Genomic DNA, 21,712 nt, shown 5'->3' on the forward strand with positions numbered 1-21,712 from the left:
AACAATTCAGTAAAACATCCTGCCAAGAGACCATCTGGCCACACCACCTCTGCACAGCAGCTCTGCCCTCCTGAGGAAGGGCTGCAGGAACTCCAAGCCATGCCTGGGCACCACTGCTGAGTCACAGATCTGTGTCCCCACCCACAAGAGCTTTGTGTCCTCTGTGCAGCTCCCACCACCGAAGGGATAGAGGGAATAGACAATGGCCCTGTTTTCCAGGGTTATCCCAGGTGACTAGGTCAGAGCTAGGAGCTTGTCCTCATTCTGCAAGGATCTGGGACATGTGCCATCTCTATTCCTACCACGCTGAAGGGTTTTACCTGCCCAAAGTGGCCTCTCAGCAGGCACCTCACACGCCCCGGGCCCCAGCCAGCCTTGAAATGCAACGGAGCTCACAAGCCCCCCAACTGCACTGGCAGAGCACAGGAGGAGGAATGGGAGAGGAAAAGCTGAGGGGATGCAGAGCAGCTCCAAGAGGTGCAGACACACAGCAGAGGCGAGCGAGGACAGGAGTTAATACACAGGAGGCAGGCAGGCGACAGAGCAGTGAGCAAATAGCAGCGGAGCAGGGGAGACCTGGAGTCAAGCACACAATTAGCAGAGAGTCTGCAGAGAAGAGACACAAAAATAATTAGGGTAAGTGCTGCAGCTGAAAAGAAATGATGGCATGAATAAAGTAGGCGCAGGTGCAGTCAGAAACGTGGCAATTGGGTAAATATGGGAACATGGTGAATACTGGCAACCGCATAAATGTGATAAATATTGGGTAACTATGCTAGTAACTGCTGAACTGTTCGCCTGTTTGAAGGCTGCTTCTGCAGCCCAGCCTGCTGCAGTGGGATCACAGCACACAGCAAGTACAGAGGGAATTATTTCCTTCTCGGTGGTGGAAAACTTTGCCAAGCCATGCCACAGCAAGAGGCCCCTGGCAAGGGACACTGTCCTGAGGAGAGCCTGGAAAGCACAGGAAAGGAAGTATAGTCCTTGTAAATCAGACACTTTTCCAAGGCAGCTGCTGTGAGATTTATTGGGGGAGCATGGCTCTGCAATGAGTTCCTCTGTGCTCCCTCTGCTTGGAGTAAACTTTATCCTTTCTTCCCATCCTTCTCTTCAATTGGACGGAGAAACAGCAGCAGCCCCTTTTGGAGATCAAAGTTTTAGCAGGCAACAAAGACCTCCAAGGAGGCTGTTGCCATGGCTGCCTTAGTAACCACGGCCTTTTAATCACACCAGGTCTCCTTTGTGAGCAGCGTGTGGCTGTCGCTGGCAAATAAGGAGGAAAACAGGGGTAAAAAGCCTTGGCAACAAGTAGCACTTCTAATCGGTGTGAAATAAATAACCAGGAGTAGGCTGGGATAGGACTGGAAGCAGGTTACAAAGGCACAGTGGTCTGGGGCAGTGCATCAACACTTTCCTGGGATTTTGAAGAGGAAGGCTCCTGTGCCAATCACTTCCTTCCCCTGCTGGCACTACCCACCTTTGGTCACAGCTCAAGGTCAGCGAGCCCTCCTCCGTGGGGCTGCTCACAGACATTTTCCCAGCTGAGATGTGGGCCAGCACATCCCCAGCACAAGGCCACCAGCACCACTCTGCCAACTCCTGTGACCGAGCACTGGCTCAGATGCTACTGGCAGCTTTTCAGCAAACGAGAGCAAAATCCTAAAACCAACATCATGTAAGGGAAAATTTTGCCAAGAACTTTTCAATTTCCAAAATCATGTCAAATTTTATTATACAGTCTCTCCTGGCATAAAAGAGACTCCAAACCTGGCTATATTTATACCAGCTATTGAGTCACTTTGCTGAGTAAGAACTGCCTTATTAGCATTGCACACCATACACACGTGTCCCAGTGGAGATTTATCCTCACTGAAAGTCAACACATGTCTCTATTAGCATATTAATTACTGTACAATATGCTGTGTGTATATGTATCTACTTGCTCTACTTTATATCCTTTACTACTTTTACTATGGGCGTGAGACTTTTTAAATTTTGGGTTTAGTCTACATGTATTCTGACTGGTAATATAAACTGCAGAAGATGTCTGTTTACCAGTGTTAGTTGCCAGCTGTCTGTAGAAATTAACACAAACCTCAAGTGCTAATTGTTGTTATTTAAAGCATAATAATGGGAGATGCTTCAGCCTGGAAAAGATTTATCTGGGGAATTTCAGGCCTGTCAAATTGACCTTGGTGCCCAGGAAGGTTATGGAATAGATGATCTAGAGTGTGACCACACAGCACATACAGGACAACCAGAGGATCAGAAGGATCCAGCATGGGTTTAGGAAAGGCAAGTACTCCTTGATCAGGAGAAGTTTTGTCACTGAGAGGGTGGTTAAGCACTGGAATGGGCTGCCCAAGGAGATAGTGGAGCCATCATCCCTGGAAGCGTTCAAGAAACAACTGGACGTGGCACTTAGTGTTAGGGTTTAGTTGAGATGGTGGTCTTCAATCAAAGGTTGAACTCAGTGATCTTGGAGGTCTCTCCTCCAACCTTAATGATTCTATGATTCTGTGATTAACTATAAAATAATATTTCACTGATACATGGTTTCTGTAATATTAGCTGCTGAACTGGATGGAAAAGGAAAGCAGGCAATAGCTGTCTAGCAAAGCACATGGATCACTAACCAAAGCGTCAAACCAACAACTGGGATTAGTGGAGTACTTTCTGGCCTTTTCCAGACACTTGACAGGTCCTGGCAAATGGAGCCACTGTTTTGTGAAGCACATCTAAGCTATGTAAAATCTCAGATTGCAGACATCACCAAGGTTGCACAAACCTATGTGTTCCAGGGTGCCCAGCTGTGCTGAGCTGTATATACAGGCACTACTCTGTAGCTTTTACAGCTTGGGAAGGGAGCAGTGTAGCAGCTTCCATAGGTCCCTGCACCTGGTTAGTAAAATCTGGCCCTTGGGAAGGCTCATTGGGTGCTGTGAAATGCCATGCAATGAAGCTGGACTGGCTCCTGGTGTGAGCTGGTGACACGAAGCTAGGATGACACTGACACCACACTGTACTTCTGGTTTGAAGGTTACTCCAGGCACACTGCATCCCTGCACTGGTACACGTGCAGTTCCCTTCAGAAAGGCTGCAATAAATTACTTTACTGAAGCCCATTGACATTCTCATATGAAAAAGCAATACACAGGGGCTACAAATAACAATATGATTAATAGCACTGTCTGTGTTTCTAGAAGCAGGACATTAGCTGCCAGCTACTACAACAGAAACGCAGACCTGCTTCAAATTAGGATTCAGCCTTTTAGATTCAATCACATTAAAAAGTTTAAAAAATAAAATGCATAAAGTTGCAAATGGATCCATTAGCCCAGCTGTAATGTCAGCAAAGGTTCTCCTTTTCTAATAAAAACACACAAGTGCAGGGAGTATCACTTGATTCCTTCTGGGGAATTGCTAAGCTCTGGACTAGTCTGCAGCAGAAGCAGAGTTCATACAGTTTCCAGCACACTACACATCCTGTTTGGAGATTCCAAATGCCATCAAAATGCACATAGATCACAGAATTGTTTAGGTCGGAAAAGATCTCTGAGATCATTGAGTAACCTGTGACCAAACACTACCAGACCATGGAACTGAGTACCACATCCAGTCTTTTTTAAACACTACAGTGTTTCAACACCTCCCTGGGCAGCCCATTCCCATGTTTAACCAACACTTCTGGGAAGAAATTCCTTTTGATGTTCGACCTGAGCCCCTCCCCGGCACGCCTTGAGGACGAGCCCCCACCTTGCTACAACCTCCTTTCAGACAGTTGTAGACAGTAATAAGGACTAAAGAATATGTAATAGTATTTTTTAAATTTCAATTCTCTCCTTACTCTACAGGAGGTTCCCTACCAGTCTGTGTTCCAGAGGCTGCTATCCCTCTTCCCTCACCTGCACTGATTCCCTTAGAGAGGGTCCCTGACTAAGCAGAAGATACAGAATGGTCTTTTCAGCAAAGCACATAATAAGCACATGCTTAACATCAGGTATGCTTTACAAATCCTATCAGCTTTGCTGAGCAGAAATGGATATAAATAAATGCTTGTGTGCTTTTCTGAAACAAGCGTGACGTGAGGACAGCACATGGGGCTCTCTGCTGTTACCCAGAGCTGAGCAGCAGCTCTGTGTGTCAACATGACACAGCCAGGTAACAAAACCCAACATGCAATCCCACCATGGCACAGGCTCCCTGGCTACTTAAGAGGTGACTACAGGTCTCTGTGATCGCTTTCCTAAGAAAGAAAAAGAAATACTGTAATTTGCCCAGGTTTTGGATTTTGCTCTAAGTCATGATAAAGTGCCTTTTGATCAATTTTTCATGGTATGATTCATTGTATAAAAGCAGGACCCTCCACTTTTAGCTAAACAGACTTCCATGAATTTATTGATGCTATTAATATGATATCTACCATTTTTGCCTCTCAGTCCTTTTGCGATTTCAACGTGATATTAAACTGCCCTTTCATCCTGACATTAATATTAAACCACTAGAAGGGATATTTTCCTATTTCCTTTTCCATTTTGATTTTTCTGTCACCCCAAGGTTAACATGAGTGGGTAGAACCCCTGCTCTATTCAGAATTCTAATTTATGCTGGAAATCACGCAGCAACCCCAAAATAAGCAATGTAAATTTTATCTGAGAGACCACTGTCAGCAGGGAGCAAACAGCAATGTGCTCTGGGAATTGTAGCATCTCACACACACTATCCCTCTGCTGCTCCAACCTCCCTAACAGGCAACCTGGGTTCCACCCAAAAAGCAGCAGAACAGCAAACAAAACCCTTTTACCACATGTTCCCTAGGACTGTAAAATTGCTACGACCTACATCTGTATTCAGTGTCTCCCTCCAAGCAGTGGGATGGAACAAAAAACATCCCAGAATATGCAGAATATTAAGAAATGGTATTTTCATCGCTAGCTGCTTCATCCTTTAGCCATCAATAGGGAATGATAAAGGAAAACAAAGAAAAAGTAACAGCAAAGGCAGAAGGAAAAGATTAAGGTGGGAAGGGGAAGAGAGGGAAGGAGGAAAACAGGTAGGTAACCCTGGAATTGCACCAAAAGCTGAAATGCTGCCTCTACCCAGGAAAAGCAATATACAGAAGCTGCCTAACAGCATGAGGCAGAAGTAAGCCCACGACAAGTCTGCTTTCATGCTGCTGCCAAACTTGGCAGAGAGCTGAAAAAAGTGCAAGGTCAGACACAGAGGCCAAACAGAAAAGCAGATGTGGTCAAGGGTGATGCAGCCTAAGCTACACATGCCCCCCAGCATAACCACAATGAAATGGGAGCAGAGACATCAAACCAGCTCCAGAGGAGGGGATTTCTGTGTTTTCTCCCCACAGTCTTCCGTACACACTGAAAACCCAATTCTTCCTGTTACCATGGCACTATTTCATCACTGGTGTCTGAGCACAGTTGTAGATACACAAGAGGAAGACACCAAATCCTAGACAGGAAGGTGAAGAAGGGACAAAAATTCACCAGCTCATCACAACACAGACACAGGACCTCAGGAGAGGATTTTAACAGCTACCACTGTCAGCTGGCAGAGATAACCTCACCTGAACTCACACATGTGGGTCCTGGGCCTGTTACTAAGTGGCAGATGATACACAGTCACACTGTGGATTTACACAGACGTGTGACACTGCTCTCTGGAGTGACCAGGCTGACCTTCCACTTTCTGACTTTCCACTCCAACTGTCCATTGTTTGACTGACATTAAAGGGGAAAGGAGAGACAATGGCACTGTGACAGCCACTCACCCATTCAGTCTGCTTTACTTGGTGATGATAACTCCAGCTCCAAATATAAATACCAATTAAACTCTGGCCTTTGGCAGGAGATGAAGGGAACGCTTGACAGATCTCTTCTATTGTCCACCTCCACAGATCACCTACACACTATCAACTCAAGCTTTTTAATATTTCCATCACAGGATGCACAGATCTGTACACACAAGAGCCATGGTGAGGTCTTAAGGTAAGTTGGGGAAAACTCAGCCTGCCGTCCTGGGGCATCTAGGGTTGAAGTACTACAGCTGTCTCCAGGCTTGTCAACAAAAGTTCCTGAAAGGCCCATTCCACTCTGCTTTTCTCCTCTAGCTGGAATGGCTGCTTTTCTGACCTTTACAGGAAGCTGTATCAAGGAAGCCACCACTGAAAGCAAACCCTGCAAACAGGGAAGAAACTGATCCTGCTCAGCACACTGCTCAAGGGAGCTTAAGAGAAAGAGAGCCAAGCACACACACCACAGAGTGGGTAGGTCCTGTTAGTGGAAGCACCAGCTCAGACCTGGTTAGGATGACTGTGAAACTGCACCTCTAACTGGACAAGTGTTATTAGGCACACAAAAAAATCTCCCAAACCGACACATTCAACACAGTGCTTCTTGACATGCTCACAGGTCAGAAGAGTGGGATGAGGACTACAAAAATCACAGGATCTGATGTCTTCTGGGTGTCTGCTGTTAAAAGACTCTTGTTTCAAGTGTTCATTTTGCTGCAAGTTTTTTGTTTTATCCCTTAAAAAACAAGGGTTCTGCCTTTCCATAGCCCCGCACTTTCTGCAGTCATTTACGCCTGTGTAACGTGTGAGCAGTGTGGGTGTAAACATTACTATTCTGGTTTGGTAGCATTTGCCACCCACTTTGCCTAGGTGTGAATGACTGCACAAGGTGCAAGGCAACAGTGACAGTGCTGCAGGGACTGTTTTACATAGCTCTTACACCCATAGTAATACAGTGCACAGGGATGGAGGGGATGGAGAGACATTAAGAGAGCAGGAGGAAAGATGCATCAGGTATCTGCCGGAAAAGCAGCCCGGCAAGAGGCCTCACCAAGCACAAGCAGCTCCACTGATTCTTCATTCTTGCCCTCCACATCATCTGGTGTGATAATAAGGCAGTAATAGAGGCCACTGTCTCCCCACATCAACTTCCCAATCTGCAGGTCTGCATCTGGAAGGCAGGAAAAGAAAAGTCAGGCTTTCCCTCCAACACTTACAGGAAGGATGGAGTGCTGAATGCACTGCATCCATCTCTGTGTCCCAAACCCATTTCCTTCCCTTACTAAGAAGAGGGGTTAACCTTATCCAGAATCTCACAGTATTCAGGAAAAACAAACAGACTCGGGACTTGTAGCTGTAGGTGGGAAGACGGATAATGCTGCAGAGGCACCTCACTCTGCAAGTGCCAAGAGCAGAAGAGGTCACTAATGTCCCTCTCTGTCCTTCCTGTCACCTAAGGCTGGGCTACCCACACTCTACACGAAAAGACATGAAAGAAGGGTTTAGCCAGTGTCTCCTCTACAGCACCTCAGTCATTTGTGAAGAGGTTACACAGAGACAAAGGAAAACACTCCCTCTTGTGAGGCTGATCACATGCTCTCCTCACCAAGGAGTCTCCATTTCTGGCAAGGTGGTCACCCCAGTCAGCTGGACACCTTGTAGTTTCAAGGGAGAAAGTCTCTCACACAGCCTTCCAGATAAAAATGTTTCTTTTTATCTGTCGTTCTCCATCTCCACCCAATCTGACTTTGCCTCATGGAAACCTCTTCCTTTCACTCTGCCCAAGGCTGTGTGGGTTTAGGTTCATGACAGGGTAAGCTGGTGAAGTCTGCGGCTGAGCAAACATGAGATCTAGGATAATCTTGGTATTTCAAAACTAGGAAAACACCAGTGGCATTTGCAAGCAAGAGAATCCTATCCTGCAGAGACTGAATTTGTATCTCTCCTGCTGCCACCCCTTTGCTTAAGAAAATCTACATACACAGCAATATGCAGAAGTCAGGAATAAAAAGCTTCCACTTCATGGAAGGGGAGAAAGGATTCTGTATCTGAATTGAAGACCTACGTGGAGTCAATCAAAGGGAAGTGCCAAATTACCTTTGGGTCTAGGACTGGTTGGCTGAATCCGAAATGTCTGACAGACAACAGCTCCCTTCCTACAGCCTTTTCTGAGGGAGCCAACTGAGCAATTACTGCCAGACTCCAGTATCCCAAATTGCTACAGGTCCATTCCAGCCCCCACCATGCACCACTGGGGTAGGAGAGTTACCATGGACAATGCTGACGTCTCTTTCCTTATAGAAGTCTCCTATGGTGATGGCAGATCCCTGTTTGGAGGCCACGACACGCACTGTCCTCCTGCTGTCCACACAGTCCAGGTAGGGATCCCAGTCCAGGTTCCTCTTGCTCATTGTTTGCAAACCAGAAGTCACCATACCCAGAGCTTCTCCCATCCGGTCCTGGCAGTAGGATTTGTACCTCCACTGTACCACAGCTGGTTGGGTGGAAGAAGTAGAGAAATGGCAGCGAAGCAGAGCAGGCTGAAATAACATGGCCACCTTCTTCTTCTCAGGCACGGTGACCTGCAACCCTTCCACCTCAGCTAGAAGACAAAAAACATGAGTATCATACACCTTGGCACTGCTTGAAGAGGGAGCTACTGCATTTTATCACAGCATCATTCTCCCCACATACATAAAATTGTCCATCTGTTTCAGGTGCTAGGGCACAACACTCAGTGTATGTAAGCAGGGATGTTGGCAGCAGAAATAAGTTTGCTTTTTCATAGCTTACAGTCACAAAGAAAAACACAGCATGAAGGGGCTGAAGGCTCAAATGTAGCATCCTTATGCTGTAGAAGCCCTAACACAATGGTGTGATGATTCACAGCTTCTGTGGCAGGTTCAAATACAAGAAAGAGGTATTTTAGGGATGGCCATGCTCCACTTTTACAGCAGGTCAGTCAAGGGGCCACAATCCTGAGCTCAGAATAAGTCACCTCCCTCCCCATTTCAATGGCATCACACCTCCTCTTTATAAGTCAGGCAACACACAGTGCCTGGACCAGCACATTCTGCACTGGTGCCCAGTTAGTGCTGTCTGCTTTGTGCCAAACTCCAGAGATGCATGAAGGAGTGGATCCAAATCACAGAGCTCTTCCCAGGGCTGACAAGTAGCACTGAGGAAAATCGCTCCATGTGGGAGGTGTGGAGAAAAAGGGCCCAAACCCTCAAGTTTTTCACATTCACAGGGAGGAGAGGGATCTCAACATGTAATGTTTATCTAGCAGCTGACAGGAGAGCTGCAGCCTGGACCTGATGCATAGAGGCCCCAGAGAAGATGCAGGGCACTGCTGCTACATCCTTGTGTAGCTGAGGGAGAGTCAGTGAGCAATGTCAGCCCTTGGGAGAGGGAGGCATTCCATCCACCTGCAGGGATATGGCCAAAACTCCTCTGCATGCCCTTCATCGCTTCCCTCCTTGTGCTGGAGGCAGCAATGTCTGAGAGCACTCACACAACCCTGGAAAAAGGGAGTCAGGTTCAGTACAGAACATGTCAGTGTTACCACACACCTCGCCCAGAGCAGGTGGAAAACAGGGAGAAAGAGGAAATACAAGGAAGCACCCAAGACAACAAAGCAGAAAGGAAAGTCTACACAACATCTGGAGAAGGGACTGGTGGACTTGGGGAAGTTTAGTGAGGAATGAAAAGACTGAGGACAGAGAAAGACTTCCTGATATCAAGAAGCAGTAGAAGAGAAGAGAAAATGCAAGAAAGAAGAAAAAAAAGAGTAAGGATGAAATAGCAGAGCAAATATAAGAAGCAGAAAGATAAGCAGGATGACAATCAGGAGGCTTGCATTCAGCTGGAAGAAGCTGGAGAAGGTGTATCAGCCCAGGTCAAAATAAGTCCAAAGAGCTGCAGTCAGGTTGCAGGAGATTCAGAAATGTAGAAGAGAGGAAATGGAGTCAGCAAAAATAACCCACTCACTCCAGAAAGCAGAGATGAAAAGAGATGGAAATTGGCAAAAGAAAGTGAAATGACAGGAGATATCTTTAGAATGGGGGGAAAAAAAGGCATAGACTAAAGTGCTAGAGCTTGAAGCAGACAGAGAGAAATAAATGCATCAACTGTGTAACAACAGCAGCCATGAAGAGACAAGGTCAAGCTGGAGACAGCTGCAGACCTGAAAAGCAAAAGTGAGCAGAGATTGCGTGATCAGGATTCAGAACCAGAGGAAAGTGAAGAGGCTGGAAAAACAGTGAATGTTAAATTCAACAAGTTATCACTGTCTAAACTGTAAAGCACAAAGAAGTCTATAAATCCCAATTGGAGAAGAAAACACAGTATGGACAGAACATAGGGGCAAGCTTATTTCAGAGAGGCAAGGTGGTCACTGATACTAAGAGATTTATGAATCTAGGCAGGATTTGACCTTGGGGACTACTATGTGGAGGCTTGAGGAGCACAAGGATGCTCTGGCACTTGCACAGAAATGCTATATTATGCATATAATGAGTGCAGGACATCCTGCACATTGTACTTGTGCCATGTGAGAGTTGCACAGGAGGTTATCAGTTTTGCCAGAAGTGCCTGGACCCAAATCAAATGCTGAAGTGTGGCTGTTCTCCAGAGTACCAGCAAGCACAGCTGAGGTCTCCCACAGGACAGGCAGGGGAATGAGGCAGCTCCTGCACTTTCCCAAGACACAGGCAAAGAGATTATTCAGGAAGTGGCAGCTGGGACATTTCTGCCAGGCTTCCTTTACCCAGGGACCAAGCATAGGGGGCCATGTGGCACTAAGGGAACACCACCACTTGCTTCTCAAGGTGAACCAAGTGGTCTAATCCTTCACTCTCTAGAGATTCACACTTTCTGAGTTGCACCTGAATGCAAGAAACATGATCAACATCTGGAAAAACCAATGGGTCCATGTCAGACCTGTGTCTGGCAGCTCCTTGCCTGACCCCTCCCAGCCTGAGGCCAAAGCCAGCATGTGGCATGAGCTGATCAAGTGACTCATCACGTTACCTCAGCTTCAGGGATAAAACAGTGACACACTGAATATTTAAATCTTTCCCTTGTGAACCAAGTACGCTGCTTAGTAAACACAGTGCTCTCAGCTAACCATGCACCATAGCCCTCCTTCCCTGCTAATGAGATTAATGAGTTTGGCAAGCCAGGGACTGCTTTAATAAATGATTAGCTGAGCTTTAGCAAATTCTCATCTGACTAACTTTCCCCACCCTACCCCCATGTGAAAGTCTATATCAAGGAAAAGCAGCTTTTGGGAAAACACAGGAATTCTTTTCCTACCGAAAAGCATTTTGGAGATGTGCAGAAAATTATCTGGCATCTTCTAGATCCTATCCCAAGCTCTTTATTAACTTCTTAAGTATTATTTTCAGATTCCTTCCAGGAATAGCATTTAAGAGCAACACAGTGCCTCAGATTGGGAGACTGGAGCAGAGGAAACTTTCGATCTATTTAAGTCAAATTATATATAATTATATATGGCTGAACTGGGAAATTATACACCTGTTAATTTCCTCTGCCAAAAAAGGATTACTGGAATTGATTCATGTAGTATGTCACTGCTGTAAAAGTGTCCACCAGAAAGGCCACCAGGATGTTTGACTGCCTGAAGACAAGACGGTGGCTTTACACTGAGCAGTGATGTCCCAGGCATGGGAATTATAGGACTTCCTCACCCTCAAGAAGAAACTGCTGGCTTCAAAATGAAGTACAATAAAAGCCTCAGAAGTATCACAGGACACAACTCTGAGCTGTTAATACAGCAGAGGAAAAAAAGACTGAAATATGTGAAAAATTATGAGAAGCTTAGTGACAGCACCATGGTAGCTCTTTGTCTAGTTCAGTACAAGTAGGACTAAAAAGAAACTGAATTGTGTTGTGCTATGTTTTGACTAATGCAGACAGAGCAAAATTAGCCCTTACTTCAAAGTCATCACAGAAATGCAATTCCTGCACTCTAGAGAAGGAACCTGTTCATTGTGAATTTCACAATGTTTCAAGTTTCACAAGAAATAAATCTAGCTCCTGTAAGTCTCATGACTACATGACTATCTTACTTTCCTCCCTTCTTGCTCTCCTAAACCCAAAGAAAAAGGTCTGAAAATATTAATCAATTGCATCTTCTAAACACAGTTATCCTTGCTATTAGAAGATAAAAAGAATCCATGGTTTTGTGCGCCTGTACAAATATATATATATATATATATATATACACACACTCCCGGAGAAAGAACTTAAAATAATCACACTTCCGAAATATAATTGTATGGGGTTTGTCTGTTTCAATTGGCAATGTGCATTTGTCTCCTTGCTCTGATTCCTTTCCTGAAACTATCCTCAGATTATGCATTCAAACTATGCAATCAACACTACACACAAGCTATCACTAATACATTTCACTGGTGATTAAAGAAAATTCCAGGAAGCGATTACAGAGGGGATATTTGTAAGAGCCTGATCTTCCTAAGCGCCTTCCCTGAGCAAGAGAGAAGGCAATTGAGAAGTGATAACTGAGGCTCTTGCTTTGCCATTGACCTCCAGAGAAGCCTCTACACCTCCTTGAGGTGAAATGAACCCCAGGAAGATTAAGCTTCACTACACATTTAGCCTCTAGGAACAGAATCACAGAATGGCTTGGGTTGGAGGGGACCTTAAATATCACATAGTTAGAATAAAATTGACCTGAAGCACCGAACCCTGGAAGTAATGACCAAATACTGTAGTTCAGTGGAACATCTCAGGCTGCATCCTTTCTGGAACACAAGACTTGAGTCCAAGAGAAGGCAGCAGACATTATTCTTCAGGTCACATGGGTCTCCCTATCTGTGCATACATCTCATCTCTTTCTTTGCAGTTATTTGGCTCATGCTACTGCTTGCCTGAGGGAGTGCAGCTGCTTCTATGAACGTACAAAAATTGCATCCTCCATTTTCATGTACCTTTATTGACAGGAGTGCTGGTTGTTCAGACAGGGGAATGGAAATCACTGGGTCCTGAACCAGGCACCTCAGGAAAGCTACTCCTAGATTTACCTCGGAGCTTTGGCAGAAAAGCATTCGTTCACTGGTAAGAGACAGTGCCCTTAGGGTAGCTTATACCACTTCCCAAATAACTGTTGGGCAAAAGTATGGTTGTTTTTGGCACCTTGGATACTATGCATCATTTCAAAGTGTTCTCTCCCACACTGCTGGAGACTGGCACACCATTCACACTTTCACATGTGGATCAAGCTTGAATGAGGAAGGGCAAGATCTGGGCTTTGAGACCAGAAAGTCAGAAATTATAAAGAGAAGTGTAAACAGAATGGAGTGTAAAATTAATGGAGAGCTCTTGCCTACTTGATGTTCTTGCCTACTCATGTTGAGCTAAATCAAACCCATGCAATTTATCAGCAAAAGCCATCACCATCAGATTGTGTCAAGTGCCTTACGGCAAATTAATTGGATGTCTTGGTCTGGTTCCTATCAGACTTATGTTCTTAGCAATGTGAGCACTAATTGTCAACTTTTTTTGGAAGCAAGAAACCAATGCCTGAACAAGTCAGCTGCAGCTGAGGTGAAAGCATGACTCTTGTTTTTCACAGCTCCATAGCAAAACCAAGAATTTCAGCTCTCCAGCTACTTAACCTGGAAAGGGAAAAACCCAAAGCAGCTGCAGAAAAGCCTGGCCTTGCACGGCCAGCACTCACAGCACAGAACCTCACAGAACCATGTAGGACAGCCCAGGCTGTGCAAAATGACTGCAGTAGACATCGGACTATTCCTTGCTCTTCCCCATTCTCTGTGGTGCTTCCCCCAGGCACCCCCTGCTCCTCACTTCATTCTCTTCACCAGCTTCCCTGTGCTCCTTACACTCCCTCACCACAGCCCCTTACACACACTCACAAAAGTCACTCTGGACGCTCTCAGGTGAATTATCTCAGCTCTGGACACCAGATCAAACCCACCCTGTCCTACTGCCATCTGAGAACTGTTACAGTTGTAAGATGCCTCCTGACCTAGACTTGGTTCAGCATCCCAGAAATCATTCCCAGAAACACCACTCATCAGAAGCCTGAGAGCAAAGCAAAAGAAATGCAAAGAGTCTCTCCCAGCCTCGTAATTCCAAGCCACAATACCGTCCTTGGGATGGCATTGGGATTTCCACTGCTGCCAGTCTCACTCAAGGTGACCTCACAGGAATACAAAATAAGAAAAACCTGAGATTTCTTCCCAGTTATGCTACACTTACGCTCTGTGAAGCCAGGCAAGGGGACTCAGATGAACATCTTAAATCAAGACAAGTAAAATAGTCCAACCATTTCTCAAGCCTTCCCAAGAAGTGTGATCAGCTGGCCAGAAACAGCAAAGCACAGCTGTGCTCCAGCATGCCCCCTCTGCCTGCCCTCCTGAACTATGGCAGGGAAAGAGCAGGTACAGCAATAGCATACAGGGACTGAGTGCTGAATTACTGGTGGAAAAGTACTTATCAGGAAGAAGAGATCCCATTATAATGTGGACAGTCTTCTAATTGTAATTTTTCCAAGCTTAGCCCAAGTTGTGAGGCAGAAAAAAATTAATCTGCTTGTTCTGTACATAAAACTGGAGTTCAGCCTCCAGTGCAGCACTATGCTCTTGTTTTAAATGCATTAGAAATGATAACATTAATAAGAACATGGTAAACACGAGGGGAGGGTTCATCCCATAATCAAGCTGCAATTGGTAATTTACAAGAACAGGCTTTACACAGGGAACTAAGGATATTTGGCAAATTGTATCTTCTTTTTATAGAATGAGAGCACAGTCCCACACATATCTTAACCCGTGTGACCTCACGGGAAGGAATAAAGAATGACCTGCTCTTCATCCGCTTGCAGTTGTTATTAAAACACTCGCTTTAGGCACGTGGGAGAGCACGACAGGAGGGGAGAAGCCAAACTAAATCCATTGTACCTCACACAGGATTTTTTGCAATTGCCGTAAGAACTCACAATGCGCAAAACCAAAGATAAATGCAAGAGCCAAAAATTAAAGACAAACAAAGGACAGAGAGGAATTGCTGCTGGGAGGAACGGGACTGAAAGTGCTGATTAGAAATTTCTCAGCCCACCCCGAGGAGGGAGGAGGGGAGGGAAAGGAACGAGAGCCTTCTTTTCGTGCTCCCTTTTGTCTCCCTGCTTCTTCCCCATCTTGCACTCTGTCCTCTGGCCCCTCCACCTCCCAACCCCCACTTCTCTTCCCCAGAGTGGAGTGTACCACTCTGGCTGGATTAGGGCTCCTTACCTTGACGCAGACCTTTCATTCCTCTGCACAGCCACTGGGGAGAGGAAAATGTTGAATCCATGTTTGCTAGCCCCCTCTTCCTTTTCTGTACACACACACACACACACACTCACACACCTTTGCTCATTTGCTTTTTCTCGGCTGTGAAAAAGGACATCAGCACCTGATTTTAGGCTGGGCTGGAGGCTGGAGGGGCGCAGGCGAGCACCGAGCGCCTCCATCTCTCAGCACACAGCTCTGGATAACCTGTTGCCTGCCGGAAGCCTGTGCCTGCCAGCTCTCCACAGCACCAGCAGCACGCAGTCCTGCCTCAAAACCACAGGGCTGGAGGAAACTGGAAGGTCTTCCCACTGCAGCGGTACCTCTCGCTCTCTCTGCATTGACCCTGCGTGCTCCAAGCGAGTGCTCGCTGCCAGCAATCCTGAACTGCCCTCAGTGGAAGGAGGAAAAGTGTCAACAGCCCGGTCTTTTAGCTTGATAAAAAACTCCTGATTAGCCTGACGTGTCCAGATAAAGAAGCTCTTTAAAAAGAGGGAGGAATGTAATGTCATGTTTAGCTACACCCTGTACTCCTTTGCCGGTCCTTGGATGCTATTTATCGGCACGCTACTATGGCTAGTAGGGAAGGAGGCGAAGCTGTGGGTGCGCTGGCACTCCAGACCAACTCACTGAAGTGGGATACATTTGGAAGCAGCCAAATGGCAGGGAGGGAGGAAGAGAGAGAAGGGAGGGTGAGCTGGAAGCTGCTGAAGCCCCAGATGAGGCCGTGAAACCCTGGAAGGGAGCAGTAGGCAGGCACCGGTGTTGGAGATGACTCAGAGTGAAAATGCAAGGAAAGGGGTGGGTGGGTGGTGGGAGAGAGGTGTTATGACTAAAAGCCGAATTTACTGCTTGCGAATCCTAAATCCGAATAGGAAGAAGGAAGAGGCTGAGGTCTTTTTTGTGGGATACATAGGTGACAGTGGGAAATATATGCCACTTAACCCAAGCGTGTCTGCTCCTTCTTTCAGCTAGCAATCAGCCTGCCTGGCTAAGTCATCCTACTGCAGCTTTTCCTATACAGCCTGCTGCTCCTGCCTGTGCGTGGTTGCTGCACCGGCTCACAGCAGGCAGATCTTGCCCCTGACCCGACACGGCTTTCTCTTTCTCCCCGGGGTTCTCCGCCGCTCTCACCCTGCTGTAATCCCCTCCCTCGCTGCCCAGCTCTCAGACCCATCCCCTTTTCAGCTCGTCCCCCCTGCCCTCTCCCCATCACTGAGCACTCTCTGCTCGTCTCTCGGGCTCCCCTCCCCCTGCCCTAGGGGGATCTTGCCGGACCTTTCCGGGGGCCGGCGAGGCGGGCGGTGGGCGGCGAGCTGGGCTGGGGGCGACCCCGTCCTGCGCCCACAAAGGCCTGGCCGCAACTGCACCGTCACGGGCAAGGGCCCCCAGGATTCTGCCCCCCTGCAAGCGGGGCAGGGGCAGCCCCCTCCTCTCACACCTCTGCTGAGACGGCATGTGCGGCCAGGACAGCGGGTAAAGGAGAAGTTCCTGCAATTGTTCCCGGCACGGGCGGGCGGGGGGAGCCGGGGGTTTGTCGCCATCCCTCCCGCACGGCGGCCAAGGACACTCCGGCTCCCCCGGGCCGGCCGCCCCTTCCCCGATGCGAGCGCTCTCCGCCCGCGGGGAGCGGGGGCCCGAGGGCCGCCGGGGGCCCCTGGCACCTGCGCCCGCCCCCGCCCGCAGCCCTCTCCGCAACTCTCCGCAAACTGCACCGCGGGACGGCCCCGAGCAGCTCCCGGCCCCACGCCGGCTCCCTCCGCGGCATCTCCACAAAACCCCCCCATTTTCCCCTTCAGGAGAGCCGCGGAGCCCGGCGGGCTGGGCACGGCGTGCGGACGTCGGGGCCGCCGGGCCACCCCGCCCGCGGCCCTACCTGCGAGCCACAGGAGGACGATCCATCCCAGGACGTGCCCATCCATCTTCCCAGCGCTCCGGGCGGCGGGGGCGGCGGGGGCGGCCCCGCTCGGGCAGCCGCCTCCCCGCAGAGCCGGCCGGGCTGGCGGAGCGGCCGCGCCGAGTGGCTCCGCTCCGCTCCGCTCCGCTCCGCTCCTCCCCCGGGCCGGCTCCCCGAGGCCGCCCCCGCCGCTGTCCGGGCTCGGGCGGGGGGCGGCGGCGGCGGGGAGGGGAGGGGGACGCGGCTTCCCGAAACTGCTTCGCTTCCCGCCCTCTCTGCCTCCGGCAAAGGCGCGTTTCGGCTGCCTGATGCCGCTCCTCAGCCTACGGGCACTCCGGCACGTTCCTGGGCGACTCCTTCAGCCCCCGGCACCCCCGCTGCTTAGCGGGGCTCGTACAACTTCTCTAGTGAGCGCTTAAAAATGTCCCCGCCGATCATCTGTCCTCCCCAAATTAGCCAAATGTATACCTTGGGAAATGAGCGTAGACGGCTCCTGTTCTAAATTTCCCTGGAGTTCCCACTTCCAGCATGGGCACAGCAAGTAATTATTGTAATTTTAGATAAAGGAGTATAATTTTAGGTGAGGAGGTGTTCTGGCTGTTAACAATGGGCAGCCGAGTTGCGGGTGTTAAGTTTTCGTGCCAACATGATACTGGAAGGGGATGGGAATTTTTGTTTGTTTTTGGTTTGTTGTGGGTTTTTTATTGTGAGAAAGGGCTCGCATACAGCCTTAAATGACATTTTAGAATATGGATGTTGCTTAGAAATTAAATGGTCCTGGCGGCAGCAAACCCACTGGATGCACATTAACTGCAGTTAAAACTTTTAAAGTTTCTGTGAAAACTTAATGAGTCGATGGAATTATTCATGGGCCTAAACAGCTGGCTAAAATAGCATAATGTTTTCTTTTGTGGCTCAGCACCGGAGAGAAGCACCTTGCGAAATGGCACTCCCCATTCACAGCATCCAGCACAGCTTCCCTTTGAGTGTTGTGCATCCTCAGGCACTTTTCTTACGGGGTTTGGCTGGTGTTTGTAACTAAAGCTGGGATGCTGCAGGCATCAGTGATCCACATGAGAGTTGGGAGTAGTCTCCAACTTCTTCTCATCTGGAATCTGCCAGAAAAACATAAACGATTGTGATTTTTCTAAAGCAAAGCGCTTGGTGTGTCCTGCTGCTTAAGGCAGGGTGCACAGGGATGCCTGCCTGCAGGAAATCTGTACAAGCTGTCTACATTCTAGCAGGCGTTTTCCAGTTGCTTGTAGATTCCTCGTCATTTCGCCTTTCACACTGAACTGCTCTACAGGCAAGAGAAGCTTTTCTTAAAAAGTGTGAATGAAAAAAGATCAATAATTTCTGAAGGGAAAACCAAACCAGCATGTTCGCTGTGATAAAAGATGTGTTGAAACATCTTTGGTTGTTTTCAGACAGGTGTAGTCCATCTGTTAGTAGAGTTAAAATGGAATTAAGCAAAGAGACAATCCCTAGGTAGGTGATCTGTTTCTAAGTGTTTTGTTTGGAGCTATTCAGTGTTTAAAAATATTTTTTCACATGGAGGTTTATTTTTATTCAGCATTGCTTTAAAAAAAAATACACACCCACCCCAGACAGAGTCCTGATGTTCCTCTGACTTGATACATAATGAATTTAATTTAACTGTTTTGCAGTACTAGCTAAAAGTTACTATTAAGAAGTCCCTGCTACACTAAATAATGTAAATATGTGCAGTAGTGCTATTCTCCTTCAGCACACTGATCTGACACCCCACTGACTTTGTGCATACTGGCAGGTGGAAGACAAAGCAGAAACTCTCATTAGGGCCACAAATTCAGCCTCCAGCAACGTGTGGTTCCAGAAAATTCAGATGTAACTGTAATACTTTGCATCAGCACAGGGCCTGCCTCACCACTGTTACCCATCTGTAGGGTATAATCCATGAAAGTTTGTATGGGTTGAACTAAGACCCCTAAATGGTAAACAAAAAGCTATTTTTCCCTCCTTCCCCTAACCATTTTTCCTGATAACCCTCAAAATTCCAAATGAAATCCTGGTTCCTTGCCTTTTTGTAATTTAGCTGACCAGGATTCTGATCCAGAATTTCCTGAGACAATGTTGATGTCGATATTATCTCATCTGTTTAACACTGGGAGCAGTACAATCCCTTATGCGTCACTATTGTTAGCTACTACTGGGGCTTTTTCTTAGTGTTGGTTTTTTTTCATCTACTGCAGCTTTTGCAAATAAATTTGGCATGCATCACTTTTGCTAAACTTTTGACTCACGACAAAGGAAGGAAAGATTTTCAATAGAAGGAAGCACCATTGTTTCGCATGTAACGTTGGATTTATATCTGCTTTGAAATTCTCATAAACTTACTGTAGGGTCCTTTCTCATTTAACGTGAGCTGTCATTTGTATATATCCACCTAAGATGGATGCCCGGCCGTGAATAGATGTTCCAGATCTCTGTAGACCTTTGATCCTTTGATTGCAACATCTGAACTGGCTTAATAGTTAATGTTGGGATGTTGTCTTTCCTTTTAGCCCAAGAAAGCTGCATGCCTGCAGTTAGCCCCACTTCACCTTCAAACGGTGGGGAAATTCCTATGCAATTAGCCAGATGGCTTCAAGCCACAGCCCAGCAGGGATTCTCTGCCCTTTGAAAAACAACACACTGCTGGATTTAAACCTTCATCTCCCTCAGTCACTTGACAACCTTGACACCGGATGAGCAAATTACCGGTGTTTGCCCTGCGTAATTTAGTCCCAGGCAGAATCGGAGAAATACCACACTGTTTGATTTCACTGCTGATACCGCCACTCCGCCTGAAGGAACTCTCTAAGCGATGGGATCATGAACAAATTCAGCTGAACAATGGGGAAACAAACAAACTAATTTTTACTCATGCTCTAACAGCTGCTGGCTCTTTTCTTTCCTTGCCAAGTACTTCATTCCTTCCTCCTTCCCTCGTCTCATCTTCCAGCACCAATCTTTTGTGGTCGCTTCCTCTGCTGATACGCAGTCAGCTTTTTTAAGCTATCACCACGTGGAACGATTTACACCAGCACCTCAGTCAGAATGACCCATGTCAGCAAGATCCCTGAAAACCCACCCTGCTGCATGAAGATTTCCACGCCGTTCAGCCCCCTGGATTTCCCTTGTAGAAATTTCCATAGAAACAGTGATTTCAACAGCTTTTCTGGGATGCCATGCTAGACTCAGCCATTAGACACTTGATTTAGTAGTGAGATGAGCACGCCGCAGAACTTACTTGGTGACACACTGTCAGTTCACAGCGTTCAGTGAGTCTCTGCAGATAGCTACTAAGTAAAACTTTACCTCGATTGCTGTGTTACACTGGAATCTCCTGTTCATCCTTGACAGCTTCACAGCAAGACATTGCTGAAATAAATGCACTCCCTGTGTATGTTGTTTTTTCCAGAGCTGCCTGGCTACATTTGATAGCACAATAATACAGTTTTACGTGCCATTAACATCAGGAATGAGTGATATGTATATAGAAACTGCTATTGTTTTTTAATCATGATGTTTGTACCAAGAAATGGTTAGAGTATTTAATGGAGAAATTTGGCTTTCTCAGGACAATCAATCTTCGGGTCTGTGATAAAAATTCAGTATTAGGAAGAACCCAAGAGAACAGCATCCTCCTATAGTATTTACTCCTCTGTATAAATTTCCTATGTTGCTCCTGACTCCTGGTCAGACACCAAAAATCATAGTATGCCTTTGCTACACTTACAGAGTGAACCTGAAATTTTCATTTAAAGCACTAATGGCACGTCAGCAATAATGTTTTGTGAAGTTTTCATATAGGCAGAGGATCCCAAGTGAATCATCCCAGCTAACCATCTTCTGTGTGTCACTGAAGGCAAAAATAGGACAATAGGATAATAGGACAAACTCTGTTTGCAGATAACCTAGGTGGTAACAAGCTGTTAAGTCCTCTAAGGTTTTGGCTGTAGAGGAAGTGTGGGCAGCACAGATCCCTTCAGGGACTTGGAGTTCATAACCTGGACTTTTGTTACTGTCCAATCCAGCTTTCCCAATAAAATCGGCCACATCACTTTGCCACATTACATCGATTAGTTTGAACTACAGCCTGTATGTCACAAAAACGAATCAGAGATTACTTTGGGTGAGAAAGGATCTCACCCTGCCCCTAATTTAATCTAACTTCACTTTCTAGTACTGCCAAGCCAGAGGGCAAGGTACTCTTAAGGCATTTCTGGACAGGTAATGGCAGGCTGTGATCAAAGCACCCATAACATCCTCTCTGGAAGTTCAACAGACTGTTAGTTTGTTATATTGTCTTGAGCTAACACCAGAACTGGAGAGAGCATCCCAGGCCCAGATGCTAAAAGCATGAAAGCATCATCATCCCTGCTTGATATTTATTTATCCTTCCAGGGATGATGCTGTTAGTCCTTTTGATGCAGCATCACATAGAGAGCTCCTCTTTGGTTGATATCCCGCTCTATCATCTACCTTATTAAGTATCCCTTCAATCTTTGTATTTTTTACAAGTAACTCTGATGACTACGTGTTTTGTTGAAAGCTAACAAGTATTTAGTAGTATGCAGCCAAGAAACAACCTAACAAAGATCTTAATAAAAATTGTGATGACAATTCCTCATTTAAAATTTGAGACACCTT

General features: G+C 46.8%; 2 protein-coding genes across 10 annotated transcripts in view; both read right to left on the reverse strand.

The window, feature by feature from the left end:
- The window catches only part of ILDR2 (immunoglobulin like domain containing receptor 2), a 39,237-nt gene extending 22,040 nt beyond the window's left edge, over nucleotides 1–17,197 (reverse strand). For 2 of the 9 annotated variants that reach the window (XM_086884112.1, XM_086884110.1), the window contains exons 1-3: nucleotides 17,018–17,193; nucleotides 8,076–8,408; nucleotides 6,858–6,977 (exon numbers count right to left, since the gene is read on the reverse strand). In XM_086884112.1, coding sequence (XP_086740238.1) covers nucleotides 6,858–6,977; nucleotides 8,076–8,408; nucleotides 17,018–17,063 — 499 coding nt within the window. In that variant the 5' untranslated portion in view covers nucleotides 17,064–17,193. Of the gene's footprint in view, nucleotides 1–6,857; nucleotides 6,978–8,075; nucleotides 8,409–15,102; nucleotides 15,673–17,017 lie in introns of those variants that run through there. The other 7 variants (XM_023944928.2, XM_023944903.2, XM_086884113.1 and 4 more) reach the window with 6 other exon arrangements.
- LOC147654432 (uncharacterized) overlaps nucleotides 1–21,712 on the reverse strand; it is a 749,593-nt gene that overhangs the window by 721,808 nt on the left and 6,073 nt on the right. The gene's annotated exons all lie outside the window — the stretch shown is intronic.

The sequence above is a fragment of the Cyanistes caeruleus genome, chromosome 3 (assembly GCF_971803275.1).
Source record: "Cyanistes caeruleus chromosome 3, bCyaCae1.hap1.1, whole genome shotgun sequence".
In the NCBI taxonomy this organism is placed as follows: domain Eukaryota; kingdom Metazoa; phylum Chordata; class Aves; order Passeriformes; family Paridae; genus Cyanistes; species Cyanistes caeruleus.